The sequence below is a fragment of the Thalassophryne amazonica genome, chromosome 7 (genome assembly GCF_902500255.1).
Source record: "Thalassophryne amazonica chromosome 7, fThaAma1.1, whole genome shotgun sequence".
NCBI lineage: Eukaryota > Metazoa > Chordata > Actinopteri > Batrachoidiformes > Batrachoididae > Thalassophryne > Thalassophryne amazonica.
Genome location: NC_047109.1, coordinates 11183761 through 11206197, shown reverse-complemented (window position 1 = coordinate 11206197; position 22437 = coordinate 11183761). Strand labels below are relative to the sequence as shown.

General features: G+C 41.3%; 1 protein-coding gene across 1 annotated transcript in view; it reads right to left on the bottom strand.

Moving 5' to 3' along the window:
- LOC117513625 (vacuolar protein sorting-associated protein 13B-like) overlaps positions 1 to 22437 on the bottom strand; it is a 1146044-nt gene that overhangs the window by 1061835 nt on the left and 61772 nt on the right. The window contains 1 exon segment of the mRNA XM_034173849.1: positions 13324 to 13441. Within this exon segment, the coding sequence (XP_034029740.1) occupies positions 13324 to 13441 (118 nt within the window).

Below are 22437 nucleotides of genomic sequence, written 5' to 3'. Positions count from 1 at the left end.
TGTTAATGCCTGTTTGAGAAAAGTGTATAAAGTGTGTAGTGAGGGGTTTTACAGCCTTAAAACATCGATAATAATTGCAAAAAATAGCGCTGACTACTTCGCGGATTTCGCTTATCGCGGGTTATTTTTCGAACGTAACTCCCGCGATAAACGAGGGACCACATTTTTCCTCAAATAAATAGTCTTCTGCGGGCCCTCATCACAATGCCAATAACAACATGCACCATCGAATGGCTGTTTTCTACTGTTAATCGGATAAAAATGTCCACCAGAACATCCATGTTGACTCACAGACTGAATGCACTCTCCGTGCTTTCCCTTGAAAGAGAACTGACCGAATCGTTGGACTATGATGACATGATAAGAGAGTTCAACAAAAAAACCCGTCATCTCCTGCTGTAGCATGCATTAAAAGGATTCATCAAATGTAAGTGTGACACCATTAATTACTTTTTCTTCTAAATAGGCCTAATTGTTAATATTATATTGCAGCTGCCACGAATCATGTTGGTGTCCATTCTGATGGTTTTTAATTTGGCCGCCGAGCCATGGTTTCCATTGTTTATCAATTTCAATTTTGTTTTTTGTTTACTGACAAAGACTCCTTTCTTCTTTTATACAAAACGTTTGTTCGTCCTCACCTTGAATATTGTGTGCAGGCATAGTCACCATATTTGCAGAAACACAAAAATATTTTAGAGAAAGTACAGAGAAGGGCCACTAAGTTGGTTCCAGAATTTAAAAATCTGTCTTATGAGGATAGGCTCTCGCAACTTGGACTCACAAGTCTTGAAGACAGAAGAACTCAAGGTGATTTGATTGAAATATACAAAATTTTGCATGGCTTTGAGAATGTTGACCCCACTGTATTTTTGAATTGAGAAGGTATACTGGCCTTAGAGGTCATGAATTGTGCTTGGAAGTTAATAGATCTAGATTAAATGTGAGGAAAGAATTCTTTAGTAACCGAGCAGTAAAGATCTGGAAAAGTTTGCCACCTGAAGTGGTCTTATCCTCAAGTACAGATATTTTTAAAGCAAATTATGATCTGTATTACAACCCCTGACAAAAATTATGGAATCACCGGCCTCGGAGGATGTTCATTCAGTTGTTCAATTTTGTAGAAAAAAGCAGATCACAGACATGACAAAAACTAAAGTCATTTCAAATGGCAACTTTCAGGCTTTAAGAAATCTGGAAAAAGAATTGTGGCAGTCAGTAACGGTTACTTTTTTAGACCAAGCAGAGGGAAAAAAATATGGAATCACTCAGTTCTGAGGAAAAAATTATGGAATCATGAAAAACAAAAGAACGCTCCAACACATCACTAGTATTTTGTTGCACCACCTCTGGCTTTTATAACAGCTTGCAGTCTCTGAGGCATGGACTTAATGAGTGACAAACAGTACTCTTCATCAATCTGGCTCCAACTTTCTCTGACTGCTGTTGCCAGATCAGCTTTGCAGGTTGGAGCCTTGTCATGGACCATTTTCTTCAACTTCCACCAAAGATTTTCAATTGGATTAAGATCCGGACTATTTGCAGGCCATGACATTGACCCTATGTGTCTTTTTGCAAGGAATGTTTTCACAGTTTTTGCTCTATTTTTGCTCCATTTTGCTCTATTGGAAGATGCATTATCATCTTGAAAAATGATTTCATCATCCCCAAACATCCTTTCAATTGATGGGATAAGAAAAGTGTCCAAAATATCAACGTAAACTTGTGCATTTATTGATGATGTAATGACAGCCATCTCCCCAGTGCCTTTACCTGACATGCAGCCCCATATCATCAATGACTGTGGAAATTTACATGTTTTCTTCAGGCAATCATCTTTATAAATCTCATTGGAACGGCACCAAACAAAAGTTCCAGCATCATCACCTTGCCCAATGCAGATTTGAGATTCATCACTGAATATGACTTTCATCCAGTCATCCACAGTCCACGATTGCTTTTCCTTAGCCCATTGTAACCTTGTTTTTTTCTGTTTAGGTGTTAATGATGGCTTTCGTTTAGCTTTTCTGTATGCAAATCCCATTTCCTTTAGGCGGTTTCTTACAGTTTGGTCATAGACATTGACTCCAGTTTCCTCCCATTCGTTCCTCATTTGTTTTGTTGTGCATTTTCGATTTTTGAGACATATTGCTTTAAGTTTTTTGTCTTGACGCTTTGACGTCTTCCTTGGTCTACCAGTATGTTTGCCTTTAACAACCTTCCCATGTTGTTTGTATTTGGTCCAGAGTTTAGACACAGCTGACTGTGAACAACCAACATCTTTTGCAACATTGCGTGATGATTTACCCTCTTTTAAGAGTTTGATAATCCTCTCCTTTGTTTCAATTGACATCTCTCATGTTGGAGCCGTGATTCACGTCAGTCCACTTGGTGCAACAGCTCTCCAAGGTGTGATCACTCCTTTTGTAGATGCAGACTAACGAGCACATCTGATTTGATGCAGGTGTTAGTTTTGGGGATTAAAATTTACAGGGTGATTCCATAATTTATTCCTCAGAATTGAGTGAGTCCATATTTTTTTCCCTCTGCTTGGTCTAAAAAGTAACCGCTACTGACTGCCACAATTTTTTTCCTGATTTCTTATAGTGTTTCTTAAAGCCAGAAAGTTGCCATTTGAAATGACTTTAGTTTTGTGTCATGTCTGTGATCTGCTTTTCTTCTACAAAATTAAACATCTGAATAAACATCCTCCGAGGCCGGTGATTCCATAATTTTTGCCAGGGGTTGTATAGTATAATGAATGCCACCAGATTTTAATTGTTAATAGCTGTTTTTGTTGAATGTTATGTTGTGTCGTTATATGCAATCATGTATACAAATATTTTACATAATAAAATTAATTATGAATTCATAATTTGGCCGCCGAGCCAACCCGTTTTCATGTTGCGGATATACTTTGAATTTTTATTTTAAAGGACTTTACATGACTAAGAGTTGCGTTGCTGCTTGCATTGTCCATGGGGTGCTTGTGTCTGACACTTTGCGTCTGTGTAACTGTGCACACAGCGTCTGTGCAGTTGGCTGAGATGTGTTCATCATTAAACTTGGAATTCATTTTTGAAACAATGCCTTATTTAAATACCTACTGACGTTTTGGGTTTAGGCCAAGCCAAGTAGGCTACCAGACTTGCACTGAATGTGTGTGTGGGGCTGCACTGCAGCTTGCATTATCCATGAAGAGTACTTGTGTCTGACGTGTCGCGTCTGAGTGCTCACTCTACCAGTGCTGTAGGCTGATAACATTGCTTGCGATGTCCAAACGAGGCATACCTTTTCAAACGGTGTATTATAATACCTACTCCTTACCTACAACCCCAAAGTTTGGGCCCGTCTGATTTTTTCTGGGCCCACCTGTTTTATGATTTCTGCCTACGCCCCTGGCTGTTTGCACTCTTAGTGTATGGCTGTGAGACTTGTACACTAACCAGTGACCTTAGGTGATGACTGGGTGTCTTTGGTACAATGTCAATTCAGAGGATCCTTACATGCAGCTGGAATGACTATGTCAAATGAACAGTTACTAAAGGAGACTCAGCTGGAGTATCACTTAAATTGTGAGGGGAACATCAACTACAACAATTTTTGCCAATGTGACGCATTTCTCTGGGCGTGACCCAACATGCAGGTGCCTCAGTTTTGAGGACACCACTGACTGGAGAAGACCAAGGGAACGGCATCCTGGCTGCAGCAGGTAGATCTGGACCGGTCGCCCACCTGGGTGGGTGCCATCCAGGACACAAGGTGGTTCTGGAGTGTGGTGGATACGACAAAGGACGGTACAGTACATGCACATGCTGTCAGACCTCCAGAAAATATTACATCTATAGTGATACAACTTGTAATAAATAAGCAACTCTTCATATTCATAGAATGTAGATAGAGTCAAAACATTTTGTTGTTATACTCTTAAGTTCACATAAGTGTTTCAATATAGTTTTGTGGTTCTTTAGGGGGGGTTAACTCTGTAACTGCAAATGCTGCTCTGAAAGTGACTTTGATCCACCAAACCCACAGGTAGCAGGCTCTACCAAGACTCAAAGCCAGACGGTACCACTCTAAAATCTCTTTGAACTCATATAAAACAAAACACATTTTCAACAGTGTGAATAGGACCAAAGCAGGAATCTACTGGAACGGAGCAATATGGTTCTCACAAACGGTGGCCGCTGGTCCCCCACAAGCAGCAGTAAACATAATCACTCGCAGGATCGCCCAAGGTGCAAGCACTTGGTCTTTGTGTGGCTACCAATCCCATGGCATATGAATTAACATCACTATTTTCCACCACAGGGAGAACAGGGAGGAAAAATTCATTCAGCATGTGAGAGCTTAGGGCCAAATGACTGGATAATTGCTGGTGGCTCCTTTTTAGTGTCGGCCATGTTTTGTTTTGGTTGTTTTGAAGAGGAGAGGAACAGATGCAAGGCAGTGGTTTGTTGATGGAGATGCTGACAAAGAGACAAGACAGGCTGCTGGTCTCACCATGAACACAGACCTCACTAAGTGTACAACTAACAGCCACAGCAGCTACACCCCCCTTCCAAACACTCATCTGTACACAGTGTGGCGATCACTGCCTGCAGAGACACCAGTACTGCAAAGTATAGCAGGTACGGCAAGAGAAAAAAAAACAAAAAACAAACAAACAAAACAGCTTGTCAGCCTGTGGAATTAATGTTTCATCACTGGAAACCAAATAAAATACCAGTTTAATCCCTAGTATCTCCAAGTGGTGCAGCAAATTTTGCCCTATTTACAAGGGTTTTATTACAACCCCTGGCAAAAATTATGGAATCACCGGACTCGGAGGATGTTCATTCAGTTGTTTAATTTTGTAGAAAAAAAGCAGATCACAGACATGACACAAAACTAAAGTAATTTCAAATGGCAACTTTCTGGCTTTAAGAAACACTATAAGAAATCTGGAAAAAAAAATTGTGGCAGTCAGTAACGGTTACTTTTTTAGACCAAGCAGAGGGAAAAAAATATGGAATCACTCAATTCTGAGGAAAAAATTATGGAATCATGAAAAACAAAAGAACGCTCCAACACATCACTAGTATTTTGTTGCACCACCTCTGGCTTTTATAACAGCTTGCAGTCTCTGAGGCATGGCCTTAATGAGTGACAAACACTACTCTTCATCAGTCTGGCTCCAACTTTCTCTGATTGCTGTTGCCAGATCAGCTTTGCAGGTTGGAGCCTTGTCATGGACCATTTTCTTCAACTTCCACCAAAGATTTTCAATTGGATTAAGATCCGGACTATTTGCAGGCCATGACATTGACCCTATGTGTCTTTTTGCAAGGAATGTTTTCACAGTTTTTGTTCTATGGCAAGATGCATTATCATCTTGAAAAATGATTTAATCATCCCCAAACATCCTTTCAATTGATGGGATAAGAAAAGTGTCCAAAATATCAACGTAAACTTGTGCATTTATTGATGATGTAATGACAGCCATCTCCCCAGTGCCTTTACCTGACATGCAGCCCCATACCATCAATGACTGTGGAAATTTACATGTTTTCTTCAGCCAGTCATCTTTATTCATTGGAGTGGCACCAAACAAAAGTTCCAGCATCATCACCTTGCCCAATGCAGATTTGAGATTCATCACTGAATATGACTTTCATCCAGTCATCCATAGTCCACGATTGATTTTCCTTAGCCCATTGTAACCTTGTTTTTTTCTGTTTAGGTGTTAATGATGGCTTTCGTTTAGTTTTTCTGTATGTAAATCCCATTTCCTTAAGGCGGTTTCTTACAGTTCGGTCACAGACGTTGACTCCAGTTTCCTCCCATTCGTTCCTCATTTGTTTTGTTGTGCATTTTCGATTTTTGAGACATATTGCTTTAAGTTTTCTGTCTTGACGCTTTGATGTCTTCCTTGGTCTACCAGTATGTTTGCCTTTAACAACCTTCCCATGTTGTTTGTATTTGGTCCAGAGTTTAGACACAGCTGACTGTGAACAACCAACATCTTTTGCAACATTGCGTGATGATTTACCCTCTTTTAAGAGTTTGATAATCCTCTCCTTTGTTTCAACTGACATCTCTCATGTTGGAGCCATGATTCATGTCAGTCCACTTGCTGCAACAGCTCTCCAAGGTGTGTTCACTCCTTTTTAGAAGCAGACTAACAAGCAGATCTGATTTGATGCAGGTGTTAGTTTTGTGGATGAAAATTTACAGGGTGATTCCATAATTTATTCCTCAGAAGTGAGTGAGTCCATATTTTTTTCCCTCTGCTTGGTCTAAAAAGTAACCATTACTGACTGCCACAATTATTTTTCCTGATTTCTTATAGTATTTCTTAAAGCCAGAAAGTTGCCATTTGAAATGACTTTAGTTTTGTGTCATGTCTGTGATCTGCTTTTTTTCTACAAAATTAAACAACTGAATGAACATCCTCCGAGGCCAGTGATTCCATAATTATTGCCAGGGGTTGTACTTCTCTCTCAAATGTCTGTGTGGGAGAAAAATGTGTGCTGATCCATGAATTGCACATATCCACAGGCAAATCTTTATGAATCAGGATTTTTCTTAAACTTTCAGTGCATGCCATGAAAGGTATTACACAATGAATGTCCAAATATTCAAACGGGCTATATACACACCAAACCATAGAGTCACCTGCAACCAAATGTGAGTGGCATGGTGCAATATGGTGCATTCTGAGAGCAGTGGTCAGTTTTTCTTGATTTAAAACACAGTGCTATTTGATTCATACTGGAACAAAATATGACTGAAGTCTTGATTTCATTAAAATCTTGTATGTGTCTGTAATACATTTCCACTGCATTAACTGACTTTAATTCAGCTTTCATTGTTTTCATTTTATATTTATCAAATTCGAAGTGTCTGATAAAACAAATCAGTAATTACACACTTTCTGCTTTCAGTAAATAATACACTTAAAGACATGATAGCTTTTGCCAATGAAAAGTCTTTAGCCACTTGTAAGTCCTTTAAAACTGGTGCAATAGTTAAAAATTGTAATTAAAAAAAGGCCATCACCGGAGGCCTCATGTACAAAGACGTGCGTGGACTTTCTACTAAAAGTTGGCGTATGCCAAAACCCTGAATCTGGCATGAGCACAAACATACTCAATTCAATTCAATTTCAATTTATTTCCTTTATATAGCACCAAATCACAACAGCTTTGCCTCAAGGCAGCTTCACACAGGTAAGGTCTAACCTTACCAACCCCCAGAGCAACAGTGGATTGGAAATACTCCCTCTGAGGAAGAAACCTCAAGCAGACCAGACTCAAAAGGGGTGACCCTCTGCTTGGGCCATGCTACAAACATAAATTACAGAAATAATTCACAGAACAATTCACGGACAAATATACAAGAAATTGCTGTTGGTGCACAAGACAGGAGGATCGCCAACACAGACACAACTCCCATCTCTGGATGAAGCTGCACCTTAAAGAGAGAAACTATATATTCAGATGTGTGAAAGTGTGCATAGGCATGAATCCACGCACATTCCATTTGTACATTCCACCGAACATGGAACCGAGTGTGGAACCAATGTCCTCCCTGGCCATGCTCCATTTAAATATGCAATTTCATGTAAATCGGCCCTTTGAGCAGCGATTCCCCACAACGTCACATCAGGCAACATGAACACAGAAAATAAATTAGAAGATTGATGAATGGAAATTACGTGGAGACACGCAAGGATAGTTTATTCAGCACGCTGTTGAATGGATTAATCGTGAAACTGGAAAAATGTTGATGGGAGTCACAACAGCTAGAACAGCATGCGCACACACTGACATTAAAAAGGTGATGCGTGCCTCCGCTGACAGTGTGACATTCACTGACAAATACAGAGCACAGGAAGCCTGTTAAGAATCTCTGCAGCTCATCATTAAGCAAAAATTTAAAAATACATTAATAATAATAATAATAATAATAATAAAAAACATATTTGAATGCGTACATCCCCAAATGCGCCCGCTCTGGTTTGCGCACCACATATGATTTGAACATTGATGGAATGAAAATGTTTCCTATTAATAGACACAAATTCATCATGTGATGGTGCCTTCATACCAATATGTGTGCAGTTAGTAGCTCCGATTACATTCGGGAAACTGGCTCTCGCTGCAAAATGCGCTGTAATGTTGGAATGTACCTGATGACATTTGGATGATTGCATTCCACACCGCTGGTGGCTCGGTGCAAGGTTGACTGGCACACTCCTGACCGATCAGCCAGCTCGCGCTGGAATGCCCATGATAGCAGGAAGCCCAAAGTGGTCAGCACCTGTGTGGGTACAGACAACCCTTGGCTCCTCGCTGTATTGCGCTCTGAGCTGGCTGTAGTTATGTGCACACCTCCACCACCTTGACAATTGAAATCGGTTTATGAGTCAAATAGGTCAAGTGAGAGGGGGAAGTGTTGGCTTTTTAAATACTTAAAAGACACTGGATTAATAGAGAGGATTTAGTACTGCTATAATGAACTGATGCAGAAGGTGGCAGCAATGCAACAATAAGGATATCGGCTGCCATTAAACACCACAGAAGAAGAGAAAGGTATGCTTGATTTACTGCACAGGGACATGTTTTGAGAGGCATGTGTTTTGTGTCAAACAAGCTATATATATATATATATATATATATATATATATATATATATATATAGTTAGCGGTTGTATATAACGATATAAACGGAACATGGAAACCAATTTTGACAGAAATCAATATACAAACAGATACCTATACCTATCAAGATTTTGACTAGATTTTATGTATTTTACAAACTATGTCACGAGCCCACGTGGGCAAGGCAGGTAGTGATGGTGATAACATGGAGCTCAGTGAATGTTCAGCAAAACCTTCACCAAAAACTAAATTGTTTGGTACTAAAATTAGCACCGTATTTACGCTAATAAACACTCCCTTGATTTTTTTCACCACATTGCATGTAGTGAAATGGAGAAAGACGGTGTAATGTCATTATTGCATGATTTTCATGGCAACAGAAGCACCATTCACAATCACGTAGAAAGAGAGTTTGCATTTGTTAGTGATTTTCTAAGGCAACCAGGCCTCAACAATGCTCCAGCAGATGGCCTGAAGCAAGCAAACACTTGGACATCCAGAACCGGGCTGGAAGAGCAGCGGGAGCATGTCAAGCGGGGAGGGACAGGGAGCATCTCATCACTCTGGCCTGTGGGCAACGTTGCCTGGCAAAAGCGGAGACGTGCAGGTGGTAACACACGGTAACAGCAGCAGAGAGCGACAGCATTTGGAGAAAAAGTGCTTAATCAGACAAGTCCCACAAAAACAAAGCATCAAGGATATTATTATTGTTTTTCCTTCACACAAGGGACAGTAACTTCAGTTTACAGGAGAACTGTCAACAGCATAGAGAGCAGCAGCATTTGGAGGAATAATGTCTAATCAGTCAACAGCACACGGAGAATATTATTATCATTATTATTACTATTAATTTTCCTTTATATGAGGGAATACAAACCGGTGAAGTGGAAGATATTAATGGTCCAGCACATGCCAGAGAAAAGTGGTGGCCGCCCCAGTGGAAAAAAGTCAAATTAATGAGAAACAAATAAAAAAACTGTCCAGTGTGAAACGGCGGACAATTCCCCTTTCTTGCCTGCAACAACAGACAAGAGTCCCGGCTAGCGACTTTAATCAGCAGAAAGGTAAGTCACAATTGACATCTTGAAAATGCTTTGACGGAGGTTGATGAATAAATTGTGGATCCGCTGATTGATTACCTCGGATTCAGGAGGAGCAGTGTGGTTTTCGTCCTGGTCGCAGCACACTGGACCAGCTCTACACGCTCCATCGGGTGCTCGAGGGTTCATGGGAGTTCGCCCAACCAGTCCACATGTGATTTGTGGATCTGGAGAAGGCTTTCGACCGTGTCCCTCGGGGCACCCTGTGGGGGGTGCTCCGGGACTACGGGGTCTGGTGTCCTTTGCTAAGGGCTATCCGGTCCCTGTACAACCGCAGCAGGAGCTTGGTTTGCATTGCCGATAGTAAGTCAAACCTGTTTCCAGTGCACGCTGGCCTCCACCAGGGCTGCCCTTTGTCACCGGTTCTGTTCATTATCTTTATGGACAGAATTTCTAGGCGCAGCCAGGGTGTAGAGGGGGTCCGGTTTAGGAACCACAGAATCTTGACTCTGCTGTTTGCGGACGATGTGGTTCTGTTGGCTTCGTCAAATCAGGACCTTCAGTGTGCACTGGGGCGGTTTGCAGCTGAGTGTGAAGCGTCTGGGATGAAAATCAGCACCTCCAAATCCAAGGCCATGGTTCTCGACCGGAAAAAGGTGCTTTGCCCTCTTCAGGTCGGTGGAGTTTCCTTGCCTCAAGTGTAGGAATTTGAGTATCTCTGGGTCTTGTTCACGAGTGAGGGACGGATGGAGCGTGAGATCGATAGACGGATCGGTGCAGCATCTGCAGTGATGCGGTCACTGTATCGGACCGTCGTGGTGAAGAGAGAGCTGAGTAGGGGGGCAAAGCTCTGGATTTACCGATCGATCTACATTCCGATCCTCACCTATGGTCATGAGATTTGGCTCATGACCGAAAGAACGACATCGCGAGTACAAGCGGCCGAGATGAGTTTCCTCCATAGGGTGGCTGGGCGCTCCCTTAGAGATAGGGTGAGGAGCTCAGTCACCAGCTCGGTTCCCCTGGAGGAGCTGGGGGAGGTGTGTGTGGATCGGGAGGTCTGGGCGGCTTTGCTTGAGCTGCTGCCCCCGCGACCCGACTCCAGATAAAGCGGAAGAAAATGGATGGATGGACAGATAGATGCTTCTGATTGGAGATTATTATTGATTCGGCAAGGCTGAATGAAAGCTTGTAATCTGAGTTGTACTGGTCAAACTGGAACTATACTATATTTGTTTTACGAGTAAGAGTATCTTACTGATTAAATGTTAATGGCGTTATTAAAAACAGGCGACAGTGTTACTTTGTGCTCAACAGAAAACATTTGTTTCGAGTCTGCGCTGCTTCTTTTGCATGCAGTACGCACAGTACCGTAAGATCGTACTGTACAGCATACATGCATACGTAAACAGTTGTCAATAAACGCCCCCCTTCACAAAAATGTCAGGCCCCTGGGGCATTTATTAACGTAAATATGGTATGTGGGTTTGGGCCCTGCCCAACACTGGGGCTAGGGTTTCCATCCTAGTGAGGGGATGTTGGTTGCACGATTTCATTGGGTGACTGGTCTACAGTCCATGTGTTTGCTTCTCACCTCCTGGCAGCAAAGAGTAATGGTAATGTCCCAGCCCATGTCCTATGCCACTTGAGTGGATTGGGGCACCGATGCAACTCCCCCCCACCATTCAAATTATCACACACCTATTTTTTAATCTTTCACACTGTATATGGATTCATACCTTTCGCACGTACACATGTACATAACATCCTGCATGATCACCTGAATATTACCATGGTTTATATTTTTTCTGCTTGTTTTCCTCTCTCTCTTTTTACAGTGCTTGTTAACTTTTGTGTTTTTGTTGCAAAAACTGTTTTTGACGGTATATTTTACTGTCGAGGTTACTGTCCTGTTCAGTGGTGCTGATGTGGGTTAGCCCCTTAAGAGAAATGAATGGGAGCAGCAAATCACAGCTGCAATATTACAAATTCTATAAATTCTTTATGGTATAAGCCTCCTGTGACTCATACTAGACTGATATATACAGACAAGGGTTCAATAAAGTCGACACTTGGAATAGCATTAATATTCACAGCATGTAAATATGGCAATAGCAAAGCTAATGATCTTATATCTTAAATGGTGCCATTCAAAAATATATTTTCGCTTCAACATCTCTCAGCATCTCCCTTTTTGCTCAGGGTCCCCACAGTGGATCAGATAGTGGATTCACACATTTTAAAACAGATTACGCAACTTCACATTACATGAAGAATGGGCACAGGTGGTTTTGAACAGAGAACATTTGAAGTCATATAATAAATACTTAATATATTAGTTTTACATGTTTCTGTGTAGGCTCTCGGATTCAAGCTTCTCTACTTAGTTTTACATCTAATTCTCAAGAAAATATCCTCTCTGAATGAGAGCAGGTGAATATTATCTCATCTTCATTTTAAGTGACTTTCCACTTTGATTTCAGCACTCATCTCAGTCCTAATGGGTCGTGAAGTATCTCTACACCCTGTCAAGGTTTGATACAATGTCTGCTGCTGGAAATGTGTGAGGTGCTCACAACTATGAACTATGCAGAAAACCCACACAATGTTACTCACAAGCAGACACACACACACACACACACCTGAGAAGAGGTTTGTTGGAGATACTCTGCTTTAACAGCTGGGGAGAGATATTATCTCATAACATCAGGCCTGGAAATGGATCCTCCCCAGATACAACCAGCCAGAAGTGCAGGTTCATATACTCAGACACACTGGAGTTCTGGGAGTCCCACCTCATGGCTGGGTGTTAGACTGTGACCTCCACCTTGTAACAGATGCCCCTACCTATCTTATTTCTTTTTTACCACTTTCTAACACAGCCAAATGTTTTCAATCCAGTTTTAGGCTATACTCCAAACGTTTGTGCTCACCTCTGCTTTTTCTCCACCATGAAACTTTTCAGAGGTTCTATTTGTCTCCCACACCAAAATGTTGCATTTGACAAAACAGCATCACTACTTTAAAAAGTTAGCAAACTTTTTTATTCTAAATGTTTTCAAAACCGGGCAGCATGGTGGCTTTGCAGTTATCACTGTTGCCTCACAGCACGAAGGTTGTGGGATTGCTTCTTAACTGGTCCTTTCTGTATTGAGTTTGTAAGTTGTCCTCATGTTTATGTGGGTTCCCTGCAGGTGCACCGTCTTCCTCCCACTTCTAAAGACATACACAGATTAGATGTAATTGACCATAGGTGTGTTTGTCTGTTTATGTGTGGCCCTGCGATAGACTGGATTCCTGTCCAGGATGTACACCCCTCTCGGCCAATGACCGCAGGGATAGAATATTAGAATTGGCAGGTACAGAAAATAAATGTAGTTTATGAATTACAGTGTATGCAGAAAGCGCTAATCTTGAACTCTAATCTTGAAAGATGGGCTAAAAGTGATTCACAGATTAAACTCAATCTAAGCATTTACACTGTCACATATATACATATAATTCCTGTATTTTCAATGAACATTTTAAGCCAGATAGTTAGTAGCCCTCACAACCCACAGGGACTTTTTCCACCCTGGTGGTTACTTTTTAAGCAGACGAGGCATCAAGGCCTCTGCGGTCCTAGACCCACCACTCACCTGCGGGCAGGTCCGGATCACTGGGTGCGGCCTGCTGAATGCGGCGAGGCTTGGCCACAGACTTGGAGCTGTCCGACATGCTGCGGCTGGTGGAGCTGGAGCCGCTCTCATGGTCCTCCTGATGGGAGGAAAAAAACAAACCCAAACAGTGAGAATAAGCAACTACAAAGTTAGCTACGTGTACCTTATCACATGTCTGTTTATGTATCCCGCCCTGTATCATGCCCTGATGTATCTGTATGATACAGATACATAAAAAGATATGTAATAAGATATTTATCACATATTACAACAAAAATAAAGAACAATAATCATACACAAATTATGTAGAAAGAATAACATAGGTAAATCATATGTAAATTATGGAATGTTCTTTTGTATCTCTATAAAGTGATGAGTGTCCTCTTCACTAACTTCTTGATGTCTCACAACTTCAGTGTGAGACTCAAGTGGTAGAATTCTCCCTGCTAGGGAGGCTAAAACTCTCTCCCCTTGATCAGACATCTTGGTTGAATGAAATGATCTGGATCCTGTATCAGAATCCTGCACTTGTCACCAGTGTAACACAAAATTGGGGTGTGTCATTGGTGGGGGCCGAGAAATGGCAGCTCCTGATTGGATGAAAAGCAGGGCGATACAAAGCCTGGTATTTTCAATGTCTTTTTTGTGTTGCCCTGATTTAAGATTTGTATGGCCCTGAGTTTCCAGGGCAATAAAATTGATAGGAAAAGTGTATGATTCATCAGCCCTATTTTGTCTTGTATCTCATGAGGGCTGGTTTACGAGTATAGGGAAGATTTTTGTTGTAATATGTAGTAAAACAACCTTCCCTGTGAGTTGTCGGACTCCCTGACAAAAGTGTAATGCCAAGACATGTAGAAGCTTTTATTTAAGAAGGTCATGACGACTTAGCCATAATAATAAAGGCTTTTTAACTTTTTTGTTATGAGAGTACCTTGGAGTTATTTTTGGTTGTTTGTATAAAGTATCACATTCAAACAGAGCACTGCAAACAATTTTCTGAGTAAAGGAAGCACTCATCAACAGATATTTTTGAGATTTTTTTTTTTTTTTTTTTTTTATTAAGTTAGCTTTAATGCCTTTTACTAGTGCTTTGATAATTACCACCTTTTTCCCTTAACTAAGGAACCACTAAAATAATTTTCCCACATTAAACCTTTCTGGGACATTCCTCAGTGGCGTTCACGTGGCTATCAAGCTCTTGTTAAGGTAGAAAGCAGGACAGGCAAACATGGAGGGTGGCACGGTGGCTCAGAGGTTAACACTCCTGCATCACAGCCAGACAATCTGGGGTTCAATTTCCAGTTCCTTTCTGTGCAGTTTTCATGTTCTCTCCCCGTATCTGTGTGGGTTCTCTCTGGACACTTTGATTTCCTCCTGCCATCAAAACATGCACATTAAGGTATGCCCTTCCCTGCCCTTGACCAAGGCACCATGTCAAGATGTGTGGGAGCCAGACTGTGGCAGCTGCCCACTGCGCCAAGTCTTTGGACTGTCTCCAACTGCTAATAATCAATGAGACCAAATGATGCATTAAATGGCAATCAAAGCAAAAATACACTACTTTTTACTAAATATTGACATCTACTTGCCAAGATATACTGTGAGGCCGAAAAATAGCTATAGAAGTAATTATGATGAAGATGGATGAGAGCAATAGCCTTCAAATCTTTAAATTTTACTCCACTCAGCTTTGTGCATGTATTCAAACATACTACTGTGCTACTTATACACTGCAGGTGTATGTATCTACTCTGTGAAATGCAGCTGAGGAAGTCTCGGGTGAGTGGTGAGATGCCATGAAGACCAACAGAAGGTCTGGGTGGTAGACTGGGCTTACAGATATCTCCAAACTGGATGATTAGGAAACAGCATCGATGTATACACAAACTGTACACACCTGGTTTCTCTGGGACTCTGATGTATAGCTCATTGTTCCATATTTATGTTATCCCTCCACTACTCACAATGAACTATCCTGTATTTGGTTGTCTCAGTTGCAACTTTACTGAGATTATTTACTACAGGTTTTGTAGTATATACTTTTTTTGCCTGAGATCTGCCATGGCTATCCCGCTGAGTCTGGTCTGCTTGAGGTTTCTTCCCGTTTTTCTTGATACTGTCTCAAATGTTCTTGTAAACTGAGTGGGCAAGGTCGAAACTTTACTCATTCTGTGTAGTTCTGAGAAATGACTTACATTCTGATTTGGCACAATAAGAATACAATCAAATGGAATTAGATGTGTGAAAGGGGTTTATGCTTCTCCAAGAGACGTCAGATCTTCATTGTGTGTGACATTATTTTCTTCAGTCTATAGTTTAACATTTTCTACAACCGTGAATATCTACTTTATCCTTACAGACGTGCACAAGCACAATGATGGTTGATCCTTTGTGATAAACTGGTTGTTATTATTTATTGAAAGCCATTTTGCCAGCATTAAACAACAAGAAAAACAGAGAAATACTACGGTGATCACCGGTCACTAGCCCTAAACTTCACTAAAAGACCCAGAATTTATGTAAAGTTGAGGCCGCTGCCCGCTCCAATTACTAATAAATGAATTAAAAGAGTAAAAAGAGCAAAACAAAACTGTACCAGTATGCTAGCCATATGAAAGGGAAAATAAGTGCGTCTTAAGTCTGGACTTGAAAGTCTCAACAGAATCTGACTGTTTTATTGATGCAGGGAGATCATTCCACAGAACAGGGGCACGATAAGAGAAAGCTCTGTGACCCGCAGACTTCTTATTCACCTTAGGGACACAAAGTAGTCCTGAACCCTGAGAACGTAAAGCTCGGGCCGGTATGTAAGGTTTAATTAGGTCAGCTAGGTAGGGAGGTGCCAGTCCAAGAATAATTTTATAGGTTAGTAGCAGAACCTTAAAATCTGATCTCACTGGGACAGGAAGCCAGTGAAGGGATGCCAAAATGGGTATAATGTGGTCGAACTTTCTGCTTTGTGTCAAAAGTCTGGCTGCAGCATTTTGAACCAATTGGAGACCCCTAATGCTAGACTGCGGTAAACCAGAAAATAGAACACTGCAGTAGTCCAATCTAGAAGAGATAAATGCATGGATCTGGGTCTCAGCATCAGCCATAGACAGGATGGGACAAATCTTCGCTATATTTCGCAGGAGGAAGATAAGAAAAGCCTTTATTCATCCCTCAATGGGGAAATTTCAGAAGAAAGCAGTCCTAGTAATATTTCTAATGTGGAGGGCAAAGGACAACGAAGAATCAAAAATTACCCCAAGGTTTCTCACTTTGTTAGTGTGATGTATGACACACGAGCCGAGGCTGAGTGTTAACTGGTCAAATTGATGCCGATGTCTCAATGGACCAAGAACCATCATTTCAGTCTTATCAGAGTTTAAAAGAAGATTGCCTTGCAGCAGTGAGAAGTTGGATGTCTAGCAACTTCCTACTAAGGATTTTATGTGAACGAGATTACCAGCAGTTATCGGCATGTATAACTGAGTATCATCTGCACAGCAGTGAAAGGTAATCCCAAAACGCCGCAATATGTGCCCAAGGGGTGCTATATAAAATGGAGAAAAGCAGGGGGCCTAAGACAGACCCTGTGGAACCCCAAATTTCATGTCACTAAGGTTAGAGGTAGTGTTACTGTACAAAACACAGTCATGACGTCAGCCATGCAAGGGCACTCCCATTAATCCCAAAACGATTTTCCAGCATATCAAGTAGAATATGATGATCCACTCTATCAAATGCAGCACTGAGATCTAACAGCACCAGAACCGTAGTGGTGTCCGAATCCATTGTAAGCAGAAGATCATTCACCACTTTAGTGAGAGCCGTCTCTGTGGAATGATATTTTCTAAAAGCAAACTGCAGTGGCTCAAAGAGATTATTCTCAGTAACATAGTCTACGAGCTGCCGTGACACCACGTTTTCCAGAATTTTAGAGAAAAATGATAGATTTGACATTGGCCAATAGTTTGTCAATACACTAGGGTCAAGATTAGGTTTCTTAAGTAATGGTTTAATCACTGCAGATTTAGGAACATTTAGGAACAGATCCAGAAGTTAAAGAAAGATTAATAATTTCCAGCACAGTCGGCCAAAGAGTGGGCCACGGGTCCTTAAACAGTTTTGTTGGTATAGGATCAAATAAACAGGTTGTGCTTTTTGTTGACATTACGAGTTTTGTCAGCATGCCTAGTGAGATACTGTCAAATTCTGTAAATCTAGGTAATACCTCAGTAGTGGCGCCCACATCAATAGCAGGGTGTAGTGGCTGGGTTAAGGCATGCTGGGATATGTTTAACCTTATGTCTTCTATTTTCTTCCCAAAGTAATCCAGGAAATCTTGTGCTGTAAAAGGAGAGCGAACTACAGGTGGTTGTCCATGCAAAAGTGTTGCCACCATGTCAAACAAAAACTTTGAGTTATGCTTGTTTTTGTTGATCAAATCAGAGTAGTAAGTCCGCTTTGTAGCCAATAATGCATGCTTATAGTCTAAGATAGCATCACGCCACACAAGGTGACATACTTCTAATTTTGAATGACGCCATTTCCGTTCTAGACCTCATGCCTTATGCTTGAGGTCACGCAGATAATCAATGAACCAAGGTGACTGATTTGGGGGAGCACGGTTTTAACACAGGTGGTGCAATCATGTCGAGTGTAGTTTTGAGCACTGAGTTTAAACTATCCACAAGTCTGTCTACTGACTGGGTATTTGTCAAATGTGAAGCTAAGACATCAGGCAGTCTAGCTTCGAGTTCAGTCTTAGTTGAGGAGTTGCTGCATCGCTGTAATGATATATAAGGTTGTTGTTCCACTAAGCACGGCAGCGAAACTGTAAACTTAATAAGTGAGTGATCAGACACAACTGATGTAAGAGGCATGATGTCAATATTTGTGACAGCAATACCACGTGCGAGAACCAGATCCAGGGTATTTCCACTAATGTGCGTCGAATCCCGAATGCATTGCCGAAATCCTAATGAACGACAATTTCCATAAATGATTTGCAGAGGGGATCAGAAGGCTTATTTATATGAATGTTAAAGTCACCAATAATCAGAATGTCATCTACACTAGTTGACAAGTTAGAGATGAACGCACCAAATTCATCTAAGAATTCAGAATATGGGCCAGGAGGCCTATATACAGTGACAAAGTAATACAACTAATTTTTATTCTTCTGACCTTGGCAATGTGTAATATCCTGAGCAGAGCAGAGAATCAGATGCTCAAACGAGTGATATTTGTAACCCCCAACAGCTAATAAGCTAAACCTAGATTTATAAATAAGAGCAACACCCCTGCCTTGCTTCGCATCACGAGGGATGTGACTAAATGTATATGCTGGTGGGCAGGCCTCATTTAAGGGGAGGACAGCTGTAGGTTTAAGCCAGGTTTCACATAGCCCAATCATATCAAAGTGATGATCAATAATTAGATCATCGATCAACAATGATTTTGAGGACAGTGATCTTATGTTAATGAGACCCAGTCTAAGGACCTCAGTGGGGTTGACAGTTGAACTGTTTGGGTTTAGGGGTGGTTCCAGAGTAGCATATCTAAAATGCCTAGAAGTAGGTTTAGGTTTAAGACATTCCACGCGCGTTGTAGGTAGCAGACACGAAATCTTTGCTATTGCTGGAACAACCACTGGGCCATCCTCAATTTCAACATCATCCAATATAGTAATGGGTATTAAGTTTGGAAAGCATATCCCTCTATGATTTTTATGGACACGACTGAGTATCATCTGCATAGCAGTGAAAGGTAACCCCCCCCAATCGATCTAATACATCATATTCACAGTAGTTCCACAGCAGAAGGTAGGAGGAAAAAATTAAAACAAGCAGACACACATATGTGCACTCAAAAGTCTTCCATAAAAGGGAAAATGAAAAGAACTCCAACATATCAAGGCCACTCCAAAAATAGAGAAATCAAAAAAGGTGGAGAACTGAGAGAGTTAACCCCCGTATGGTATTTATTATTGGTCACTGCAGCACTGTAACGTTTTCACAGTTAGCCTGGGCGGTAAGTTAGTCAGACAAACACAGGGAGGGACCACATGTGTTTAGCATTTAAATGTGGATCAGTGTGGAACAGTGTCTCAAGAGTCACCCCTCATCCTGACTAATGTAAACACTCGTGTGTCAAAACCAAACATATTTGGCTACTCCGTGAACACGTGTTCATTAGGGCGAGTGAAGAACCTCTATCTCACCATTCAGGCAAGTCTTATGTAGCATCAGTGTGTATGTACATACATCACATAATTAACAATAAAGCCTGTTCTCACGCCGTGTTTCAGCAGGGAAGATCTGGATTCAACTAGACACTGAATAATCTGAGTGAGTATCCAAACGTGAAGTAAGGTATACATGCAATTGGATAAAACAGTCAAGTGAGGCTCTGGCAGAAACATTTCGACGTTTGCGGTTCAGCTACACTGTAAAAGCACTTACTCCATCACCGAGTGGTGAGAATTGGTAAACAGAAGGGGAGGAATAATAAATACTTCATCAGTGCGCCAAAGAATCAAGACTGCAAATAATAGGCTAAATTTGTTGCTGATTATTCACACTTCATTTGAGAACTTTACATCACTTCAATGTGCACTATTTCGAGAATTAAAAAAAAAAAAGGTGGGGGATAGGGGAGGGGCTGTTTTGGGAGTGAGGTAAGTTAATAAGACAGGCTCACATGTTGAGGTGTTTAGGTTACATACGCTCTGAGCACATTAGAATTAGAAACACTTTCCCTTTAGGTTCTCATATCTATACCTAAAGGAATGCATATCCCTGCAGGCCAAGAGCACTTTGAGTTCAACAACTCAAACTGCCACTAAAGCGCAAGACTGCCAAATTTGGAAGAAGTGCAATTAAGTGCTCAATGTCACCATGGGCAGTGAGCTGTTCTCCAGGGGCGAAAAATGCCTTCTCAGAGGGAAACTCTGGGACAAATGAAGCCTGGCTCAGCTGCTGTCGAGTAAGCTGATCCGTCCAATGCCACAACAGGGCACAGGACAGGGCGGCAGGAATGGAGGCACATGAAAAGACAGAAGGACCAGGAAAAGGAGAAGGTTGCTTCCCCTGAAGGCATGTCAATGCAGCTGCTGAACAAGGATGATGACAACAACAAAAATAAATCTGAATAAGTAGATAAAATAAGATCAGTGGAAAGACGGCATTACGGTGCTAGCATAGTTTTTGTTTTGTTTTGTTTTTTAAGCAAAACAAAAAGACAACATTACAGGTTAATATTACGAACAGCCATATTTTTGCCACTTCTTGCAAGCAGGGGGTGCAGAAATCAGTCACCTGATTTCAGTGATGTGTGAGAACAGAGTCACTGAAAAAAGCAGCAGGCCTGGCAGTGCGAGTGACAGGCGAAGAGACCCCCAACACAGAGGGTAAGTGGGCACCCATGGAGGGTTAGGACACAGGAAGACGAGGCCTGACCTCTGTCCCAAACAGACGTCTGGCTCAGTCAGAGAGCAGGAAGCAGCGTGTCGAGCCTCTCTGGAGGGTCAACACTCATTTGAGCTGCTTAAAACATTAGCACAATTCACAGCAGCCTCCAGTTAGTGGAAATGATGCCTCTTTTGATACTTTCATCATTTCTCCAGCATATACGTACACCAACTAGAACCAATTAAATCGGAAACATCATCTTAAATGTTGTTTACGTATACACATTTGCATATAAATTGAGATACAAACCTGTAAAACTCAGGAAAATATACAAATATAATAACACAAACACACCTTCAACGGCTTACTCCAGTCATAGGGTGTGAGGCGGGACACCCTGGACAGTACGCCAGTCTGTCACAGGGTCAAATATAGACAAACAAACGACAAACAAACGCATTCACACCCACAAGCACACCTACGGACAATTTCAAGTTTCCAATCCACTTAACCTGCATGTCTTTGGATATGAGAGGAAGCTGGAGCACCCGAAGGGAACCCATGCAAACATGGGGAGAACATGCAAACTCCACACTGTGAAAGGCCACAGGTGAGAATCGAACCCATGAACTTGTTGTGAGGCAACTGTGCTAACCACTAATCCAGTGTTGCTGTCCAAATATAATAATTATACTATCATAACATTTACTAAGACCGCAAGCTTTAACTAAAATAAAAAGTTCCATTCTACAATGTTAATTTCTTTCAGACTTTCTAAATCTGTCAGCTAATATTGTACTATAAAAAAGGAATGCTTTCCAGCCAGAATTAGCATCTTCACAAATTATGTGAAAATTCTGTTAATTAGTAAAGTGGCTATGATTACAATGCTGGAACTTTTTAAAAAATATTCTGGATCTTCTCAGAAATGCTTTGACTTCTAATCTATGAGGAACCAAAACTACGGAATTCCCCAAGTTCTTTGATATGCTGTTTATATGTGTTTGAGCAACACAACCGGGCTGAAACCAGAACTCCTTTGGCAAACTGGTCTGATTTAGGATGGCTTAAAAGGATATTCTTGCTGTGCATTTGTCTGACCTGTTTTAAAGCATACGTTTAATAGGCTACTTCCTGTGAATTCCCAGGGTTTCACAGAAAATACAGTTGTCAAGAAAATAAACAAGACATTAAAGAAAATAAAAATATTACACACACACACACACACAACTATTTTTCAACTTCATTTGCAAACATAATTCACTGGCTGGAATCAGGGGTCGACGAGTCTACATGCAAAATAAACATTTTCAAAACTGTTCAATTTCACACCATTTCTGCAGATTAATGGGAGCATGCAGAAGGCTATTGCTGGATAAACACACTCTTTGTTATTGTTGTTTTTCAGCTGCAGGTCACTAGTGAACTCATGCTGACATCAAAGCAGCAAATTTCTGAGATTGGAGCCCAGGCGATGGAGGGCGAACGCCTATGGAGCGAGAAAATAAATGAAGGAAACCCAATAGCTCCTTATCTCAGGCTGAACACCCCCCCAAACACACACACACACACGAGTAACATGTAGAGACTCTGTCCCCTATGTTTGGGTCCACAAGGCACCATCCCCGGGGGAACAAGCAGCAATCAGGCTTCCCGCCTCTTTCTATAAAAACAATGCCTGCTGCTAGCA